Consider the following 9,024-nt stretch of genomic DNA (forward strand, 5'->3'; position numbering starts at 1 on the left):
AGAGAGAGAGAGAGAGAGAGAGAGAGAGAGAGAGAGAGAGAGAGAAATGAACGCACATTTCCTTCGCCACTTCGTCTACTGTTAATATCGTCGGAATGGGAGTTCCACTTGGTCAGGTATTAAAAGCAAAGCTAAACTTTGAATTTCATTTTTTCTCCTATACAGACGACCGAATCTAGGAACTCTAATGGAGTTGAAGCGAACGACGTGCAGCGAGGAAGAAAGTCATTTATCCGTCTAGAAATCTCTTCTATTTATCATGTTGCAAAAGTACTCTTAAATCTTCCTTCGATAATTCCTGCGCAAACTTGATCTGTAAAACGAGATGGAATTATTTTCTTGTCTAAAAAGTATTCAGTTAAGTTAGTAAATTTGGTTGTTTGTAATATTTCTAAAGAAAGTTGTTTTTATTTTAGATAGAATGTGATAAAATAAGATCAAAGGTTCCTTTCACTCGTACCCTGTTCGTGGATAATAATTGGTGGTCATGTAACAGCTGCATATTTTCAGCTGCCTAAAAGAAATATATATATGTAGGATGTACGTGTTTCTATTCAATTTTCCAAAGTAAGAGAAGAAAGAATTTAGACAATTGGAACTCTAATTAATTCTATACACAATTCGAGTTAAGAAAAGATATGATAATGAATAATCATATAGATACAAATTAATTATTGGTAATTACACTAGAGTAAAGTACGAGAATATGCGTATACAGCACTTGCAAGTACCCGGAGACGACGCAAGGCGATGACCTCGATGGCTTTAGAAACAGCTGACGAAATGACAGGAAAAATTTCATCACTTTATGCAAATATTATTTATATTTAGTTTCTTAATGTTAAGATTTTTAATAGAATGGAACATTCTTTATCTCTATTTAATATTTCTTCCTATCTCATTCATGAGGTAATATGTAGGATCTCGTATTGTGAACGACAAAAAACAGAAAGAGCATAGAGACAGAAGAACTCTTTGTACACGTACTTCCTGCACTGGTTATCGCTATATGCCGTCATAATTGCACGTAATTCCGACTTTTTCCTCTACCTTCGTGTAACCATTATTATTAAAAAAAGAAAAAGACAGTAGTTGTTTTGGAAGATTATCTAAATTACGATAAAGTTTTGATCGTCGAGGCATTTCTAATTAGAATAAACAGACGCGTATCGCTCGACGCTGAAAAATAAATAGCAATAAATAATCATTTTGATAAGACGTTTTAATCAACCATGTTCAAAGTTCACGTTCGAGTGACGACGACGACGACGACGACGACGACGACGACGACGACGACGACGACGATGACGTAAAAAACAATTTTTGTTTTCGAATACATTTTGAACAAATAATTCTGAATGATTAGAAATAAACATTAGCAGTAAGATCGTTTAGGATTGTAAAAGAAATCAATGTCGTATGATTTCTAGCTGTATGATATTTAAAGTTCAACAAACTCGAGTATATGAGTTCATCGAAACGGTTGAGATACATTCGATGCATGGAGGAGAAAAAAAGTATATAAGCAAGCACATGACACGTAAGAAAAGGAAGGAAGGGAGGAGAGAATTAACGCGCAAGCGTTGTATTCACCTGTCGAAAAATGTACAAGAGAAAGAAGGAAGAAAAGAAAGGAAGAAAGATAAAAATAAAGGAAGAAACAGCTGGAGATGAGGAAGGTCATATCTAATGACGATTCCTACGTCACAGCCACGGACGAGCCTTCTTCGTCGACGAATCAGTGGCGGCCTAGATTGCAGACGATCATGTTTATGGCACACGTCAGACTATTCCCCCTACCACGTTGAGTTTTGATTGGACAAAACGACGATTGTTATGTGTACTACGTACGAGTAATGCGTTAACGCGACGCTTTCGAAAACGCTCTATTGATGAATCATAATAATAAATTGTATGCATATGTATTTAAATATGTACAATGCAATTGTTTAATTTATTCGATAATAAAATAAGAGATTGTTTAGAGCCTCAGAAAATACTTACAGTAGAATGTCGCCAATATTGTATAAGTTCATGGATATTGGTGCTCGGTGCATACAAGAGGAAATCTCGCCATTCGTTGAAACTTATATTAAGGCTTCCATCTTTATCCATTCTGCAAATCAATTGTAAAGAGAAACTAAAAGATTATTCCATCCAAATTGGTAATGGTCTAAAGTAGTTCAATGACAAAGCAGATCATTAATACGTCACACTAATTTGTAAGATAGGACATCTTACCGTTGTAGCAACTTGGTTGCCTCGCCACGATCCATTTCTATTCCTAAGTCCTTAAATGCTCTTATCAACTCTTCAAGATCGATCTTGCCTATGAATAAAATGACACGGATCAGTAAGCAGTTTGTATTTAGATTTTTAAATTTGTTTTATAAGTAGACTTATTTCATTACCAGAAGGTAATTTAATTGTCTATAGATTGATTTTTGTATCGATCAAATCAGTCATTAGGTATTTTGGATAGAAAATCGGTTATTAATCGAGCAAATAGATGCATACTCGATGATAAAACAAGATCAATCTTTTCTCTCACAAGGACATTACAGCTTACAAAGAGAAGAAAGGAAAAAAGTATTTGGTTAAATGTTAAGAGCATAAATTGGCACATGACCGTTACAACGAAGGAAACAATTGTATGACTCTCTATAGATAATTATTAAAAGTTCTTTACGTGCTAATGTAAAATAACGTTCTATCGTATAATATACTCACCGTCTCTATTTTTGTCAAGATCAGAAAATTGAAGACGAAGATTTTTTTCATGCTCGCGAACATAATGTATAAATTCTGCCAAGCTGATGTCACCGCTTTTTGTACTATCCGATCTAGCAAGGAATTTCTGAAAGAAAAAAACAACCATATATTACATGTACACATTATCTATATAATATAGATTATATGAAAATACTTATTTGCAATGATGTGGAATGTAGATGAAATGAAGTTGTTAAAAGCAGTAATCACGCTTATTTTTCATTCAAATGGAAGAAAATGGATAAAGTTTTGATTAGTCTTAATTCTGAGGGATCGACACGACGTAATACTGGAGCGATTAGTTCTTGTTTATCTCTAGGCGAAGAAACCATAGAAATACAATATTGCATAAAATACTAGACTGTCGAGTGTACGTAATGTTAAGTAAGCAGATTGTGCATGTATGTAGGTACGTGTGCATTTAAAAGATGCGCTTGACCTATTTCCCTCGTTAATACAATAATTACGATAAGAAAATGATGCCGGTAAGGACATTTCAAGCTGAACAATGTGAAATAAATATTATTTAATATGCTTTGGACGATGACTAGACGAAGTAGGTGGACAGGTGGAAATGCAACGAGATCGTCCATTTACATAAGAATGAAAAAGTAAAGAAAAGAAAAGAAAAGGAAAGAGAAGAAAAGGAAAGAAAAGAAAGGATTACCTCAGCGTACCGCTTGTGGACACCGACCTCGTGAAGCGCTTTTGAAAGGTCGTGCACGTCGATTCTGCCGTTTCCATCGAGATCGAGCTTTTTGAATATATTTTCGAGCCGTTCCTCGTCTTGTGCCGGCAACTCGTGGAGGTAGTGCGGTGGCATAACACCATGCACCATGCCTCCACGAGACGCGGGCATTTTTCCGCTTACGCGATTATTCATACAACATTTAAACAACGATTACGTTTCTCGCACGAACTTTGTTCGCGTCGGAAACGTTTATTGGACTTTTCCGATAAGAAAATAGCTCAAAGGTGAAAATGCACAAACGCATTAATGTTCCTAATCTTATCGACAAATATGACAATACCCTTGCATATACTAGTGTACTCGATGTTAGTATAGTCCTGGTCGTTTATTATATTTATTGGTCGGGGCATCGCATGCAGAATCAGCCGCACACAAAAAATCACATTTAGGACGCACCCTCTTCCTCTGGCATTTTTGTTAATAGTATTACTCGAGAAACGATTCTCCGATCTGTCACGACTCGCGTGATATATCCGCCGCACTGCGACGACCGGTGCCTTCCCTTGTCTTCCCCCTTTCTTTCTTCGCTTCCAGCAAAAACGATCGACGTTGGAAGGGAGGGAGAGAGGATGTGTTAAATCTGTCGAACGTTTCTCTCTTCACGGTGCAGAATACTCTCCACGCCTTATTTCTCTTATTGTTAGTTGCTTTTTCTTCTCAAAAAGCATCCTTTTGGAAAAGATCTTGCGGTTTAATTTAATAATAGTCGCGTCGATCGAACAATTCCAAGCGACGGTTTTAGCGCCACTTACCAATGATGCGGCCAATCAGTAGTCACACCTTTTTCGTCATTACAAATAGACCGTTAGTTTCAATTAATAACGTTATTAGCGCCACTTTCTTGCTAAACGATTATTTCTCTTGACAAAATTATTCCTAACGTTTTTATCCTTAAAATCTACTCTCTATTATTCTATTCGCAATGGTCTACATGCGTATTCGCCAATAAGAGCGAACTTCTCACTGGCGGGATATTTTCAGACATCTTTGAATAACGGTATATGCAATACACTTCCAAACTAATTTCTTTTATTTTTTTAATTTATCATCTTCAAATAAATTACAAACATTCAGAGGCTCGAAATATTCTATAGATTCTAAGGGATAATATAGGATGATGGTCCTAATTAATAAAAAATCTCGAATTATTGAGAAATAAATCATTTAAATTACAAGTACTTATTAATTTGTTCGAAAAGTCAATGTTTGCCGGGTAAAAGGCATTTAAACGCCACCCTCCAATTAAAATGTTGAACTTATTATTTGGTATTATTTTTTATCGGTTATTTTTAAACATACTATATGTCTAACATGATACTTTTGTAGCCTAATAAGTATAATAAGTATTTAACGATTCTGGCCAATGATAACTTTGAGTTGAACATTTTTTTCTAATCAAATATCAGATCGAGATTGTTTAATATTCCAAGTATATTAATAGATATGCAATGTTTAAATAAATGTACCATTGTTTAAACATTATTTAATTATAACCAGCGTATATAATAAAGTTTACCTGCCACAAAAATATCGAATTAGAATGATTTTATAATAGCCTTGTGTTACGAGTTATTTAATATTAATACGAATGTACTTTTTATTATTTTTACTTTAATACATATTAAATTGATTCTGACAATAAAAGAAAAACATTTAAATGATCTTGAAAACAAGGACGACCAACTTTTAAATGCGGAAATAGCAGGTATTACTTCTATTTTTACAGTTACACCAACGCGTTGAATTTTCAGTGACGGGCGTTTATTCTGCATTAGTATCGTATTTGCTTAATTTATTTTTTATAAATAATCCTTTCAAGAAAAATTCGTTAAATACGTAATAAAGATATATTAATATATTTATTTCTAAATTGTCTTCTAATTGTTTAACGGTGTACGATTTTAAATGACACTCACTGTATATATACATATATCTTTCAATTACTCTAGTAATGAATACGTTATATAAATATAATAGTAAATTAAAAGTTATTTCTATAGCGAGACAATAAACATACTGTAATGATAGATTTTCTATGGCAAAATGTTTCTTCTAGATTCAACAAATATCAATAATATGAAAACTGGTCAGATTAATATTATGAAAAAAAGCTTTTGATATAGCTGATCGTTTACGTTAGTTCGTTACGTTAGTAGATTTGTGCCATGAATGATTCAATATTTGCGATTTCTAGCCTACTTAATATTGACTTCAACCTCCTTGTTTAGTTTTTTAAATATATCATTATATTTTATACTCGGCGTTGAAAATATTTCTCTAGATTCTCCCAATCGACGAAGCAACTTACTTTTGTATATTTACTTCTCTTCTCTTTTAGAAAAGTTTGTGTGTGCACATTTGTGCGTCTGCATATGTATTTTTTAATAAAATGCATTTGATTTCATTTAAATGTACATTTATACAAATGGACATTTTAAAATTCACCATCTAATAAAACTTTTATATTCTTCATTAATACTAACTCTCTTGATAGTTTCATATCCTAATATTATTGTAAAACTGAAACAAGCCGATTGAACAAGACGAGCAGATAAGCCTTTTGTAAACATTTTAAGTCTTTCTTCGATCCACAAAATCTTGAATGTGGTAAGCATACTATCTAATCTTTGCACTTGTAACCTTGCTCTTACAATGTCTAAAGGATTTGTAATAACAGTTGTTGTAAAACCACCAAGCGTACCAGCCACTGCCTGAATGAATAAGTGCGAAAACCATATTGGAAATATTGTTATAAGTTCATCTATAAAAATCAATGGAAGGAAATTAGTGGGTATTAGTTAGTGCATTGCATAGATATTAAAGAATTGTCATAAAATAGATTAACGATTACCTTGATATACTGTATACAAGCCCCACCAAAGAGCACTATTCGGTACGTATGCGCATAAAGATGCTATGTATCCACGATAGAAGCCTCTATAGCCATCTCTGTGATATATGGATCTTACAACTTCTATGGATATGTGAGCGCGTGACCTTCCAGGCTCCACTTTTAAACCAAGTGGATTCATTCCTAACTGTCGCGACAATATTGAACTTATTATTAATGTATATATTAATTGGTCCATATTTTCGTTTACTCACCTTATCAATATAAACTTTATCACTTTTGTTATTGATCCCGAGAACCATTAGATGTTGGCTAAGGATATCAAATGGTACGACTATTGTTTGAGCCACTAAACTAGCAGCACCTCCTGCAATCAATGCTTTTACACGAGAATCTATACGAAGATTAAGAGATTCTCTTCCTAACAAATGACGTACTCCTTCATAAGTCGATACGTAAAATACTCCAGATACAATTTGTATAGAACTTATCCAAAAACCCCTATAGAGCCCAGAAAACCCTTCTAGTTTATAAATTTTTTTACAGGCATCTATCATTCCTGTAATTAATATAAATTACTATTAGCTAATGTCTGTGTTGTTAGACTAGTTATATTACGTAATACAAATTTACAGATCTATAAAGAATCTTGAATTTGTCTTTTTCTTTCTAAATTAAAACAGAAACTTCTTGTTGTATTATTGCATACTTACCATTATACATGACATTGTGTCTTTGTATTTGAAGTCGGGTTTTTATTACGGTAAGAGGATAAAGACAACATCGTACGGAGAAAGAAGAAAGCATACTCAATGGGAAAAACTTTGTTTTGTCCATCATATCCCATTCTATGGTCCGAATAAAAGGGGGTGCCTCCACAGCAGACATCTTCAACGTTGACTTGTAAGTTAGATTCAAATATTGCAAGAAAAGTAGGCAAAAGTCTTCCTTTTATTTGATCCTGCATATCTTGTCTCTATATTACAGAAAATATCTACTCATATCTCATTATCTCATCTGAATTCTCATAGATCTGAAATTATAGAGAAAAAGGTATGTCATCCCTATGTATTATATTATAAACTTATTTGAATATATTTTTGATATTACTGTAATATTATACTGTATACGCTTCTAATGAAGAAACTTTAAATGAAAAACTACAAAAAATGTTGTATTAGTAACAATGAATCTAGCAGTGAACGTTTTCTAACCTTAATAATACGATGCTAATTATATTTTAATCGCGCATTTAATAACATTGGTAATACACGGCAACACTACTTGCATTATTTTACACAACAAGATTTCGTAATAAATATTTGGCAACTATCGTTTAACGAGATTAATATGATAAATAATTCGATGAAACATCTTGATAGGGAAGTTTTTACTTGTAAACCTTGATAATCTTCTTCGAATGATTATGTTTTGTTTACTCGATCATTCATGGATTTTAACATTTAGTGCAAATATCACTTGATGCAATAATATTTTACAAAGCATGTATAATGACAAGGTGTTGGGGGAACTGTACTCTACAACCAAATATAAAAATAGTATTATCACTGTTACAGAGAATTATATTTACAATATAATATGCGTATGAACGAAAATGACTCTCTCAAGTGATTAAAAGATATTCATTTTCTTTAAGAGAAATGTTAATTTAATTAATAAATGTAAGTGTTAAATTATACAAACAATATATAAACAAAAGTATAAAATATGAAATATCTTCGATATAACCTGATAGTTTTTGTGTGTGAATTCAGTTACTCTATATATCTACTATTCTTCTTACAATTAGATTAGGTTCGGCACATATCAGTATTATTATATCAGACACGTGACTAAAGGGACATTGAGCAATAATAAGTTGAGATTTTATTAAATTACTATTAAATTCATAGTGCAATATTATTAGAGAGCGAGATAGGGGGAGAAAGAGAGAGATTTGATAAACGATACTTCCATTTATTATACGTAGAAAATATTGAGTAATTAAATATTTCGCATGGATTGATGAACATATTTTCAATTCAAAATATAATTGTAATTCGATATTACATTATATTACGATATTGAAATTAAAAGAAATATTCTTTCTCGAAAATTGCATAAAATGATAAACAAAAATAGTTACTGCCTTATCGACGTTCAATGCAAATGCCAATTTACCACCATCCTGTTGGTATTACAGTTTATACCGAAAAAGTAACAACCTAGAGGGTAGTGAAAAGAAGTAAGTAGTTAATTGTTCATAATGTATAAACAATAGGTAAATATTATCATTTTTTCATTTTTTTATGCTGTTGCGGTTCTATGTCAACTTTTTTTTCTTACTTTGGAGATAAACTTTAAATTGTCCCCTTTAGGGTAATTTCATTTTTTTTAAAGTGCTCTGGCGCCTTGAATTTGTGGTTGAGCATGCGTATAACATATCTCCCACTCATGACGTCGCCATTTCATAATTATTCAAAGTGTAATAATTTTTTTCAACTAATTAACGATAAATTAAAAATATTTGATAAAATAAAGTTGAGCAAATAGTGAGCACTTATTCATTTTTTTCTGCTGTTAAGGTAGACCTAATCTTGCAATCCTTCTTAAGAGCACATTTCTATTATATATATGTTACCGTCAAAGC

At 32.4% G+C, this 9,024-nt stretch overlaps 2 protein-coding genes across 7 annotated transcripts in view; both read right to left on the reverse strand.

Annotated features, from left to right (window-relative positions):
* Positions 1-4,309, reverse strand: part of LOC106786523 (calcium-binding mitochondrial carrier protein SCaMC-2-A) — an 8,589-nt gene extending 4,280 nt beyond the window's left edge. Inside the window, exons 1-4 of one of the 3 annotated variants that reach the window (XM_014747996.1) lie at positions 3,440-4,309; positions 2,731-2,857; positions 2,242-2,329; positions 2,005-2,116 (exon numbers count right to left, since the gene is read on the reverse strand). In XM_014747996.1, coding sequence (XP_014603482.1) covers positions 2,005-2,116; positions 2,242-2,329; positions 2,731-2,857; positions 3,440-3,655 — 543 coding nt within the window. In that variant the 5' untranslated portion in view covers positions 3,656-4,309. The remainder of the gene's footprint in view (positions 1-2,004; positions 2,117-2,241; positions 2,330-2,730; positions 2,858-3,439) is intronic. The other 2 variants (XM_014747997.1, XM_014747999.1) reach the window with 2 other exon arrangements.
* Positions 4,310-5,117: 808 nt separating this feature from the next.
* LOC106786507 (solute carrier family 25 member 44) lies at positions 5,118-8,372 on the reverse strand. 4 transcript variants are annotated; one of them, XM_014747972.1, is made up of 6 exons: positions 8,124-8,141; positions 7,589-7,912; positions 7,088-7,407; positions 6,629-6,933; positions 6,375-6,561; positions 5,118-6,284 (listed from the first exon to the last, which is right to left on the reverse strand). In XM_014747972.1, the coding sequence occupies exons 3-6, from the start codon at positions 7,260-7,262 to the stop codon at positions 5,965-5,967; spliced, it is 987 nt and encodes a 328-aa protein (XP_014603458.1). In that variant the 5' UTR covers positions 7,263-7,407; positions 7,589-7,912; positions 8,124-8,141; the 3' UTR covers positions 5,118-5,964. The 4 variants fall into 4 exon arrangements, with proteins under 4 accessions (XP_014603458.1, XP_014603460.1, XP_014603461.1 ...); XM_014747974.1 differs by lacking the exon at positions 7,589-7,912 and having other exon boundaries at positions 8,124-8,372; XM_014747975.1 differs by lacking the exons at positions 7,589-7,912; positions 8,124-8,141 and adding an exon at positions 8,179-8,329.
* Positions 8,373-9,024: the final 652 nt, after the last annotated feature.

This window comes from Polistes canadensis, unplaced genomic scaffold, assembly GCF_001313835.1.
Source record: "Polistes canadensis isolate GaletaPanama2010 unplaced genomic scaffold, ASM131383v1 scaffold_75, whole genome shotgun sequence".
NCBI lineage: Eukaryota > Metazoa > Arthropoda > Insecta > Hymenoptera > Vespidae > Polistes > Polistes canadensis.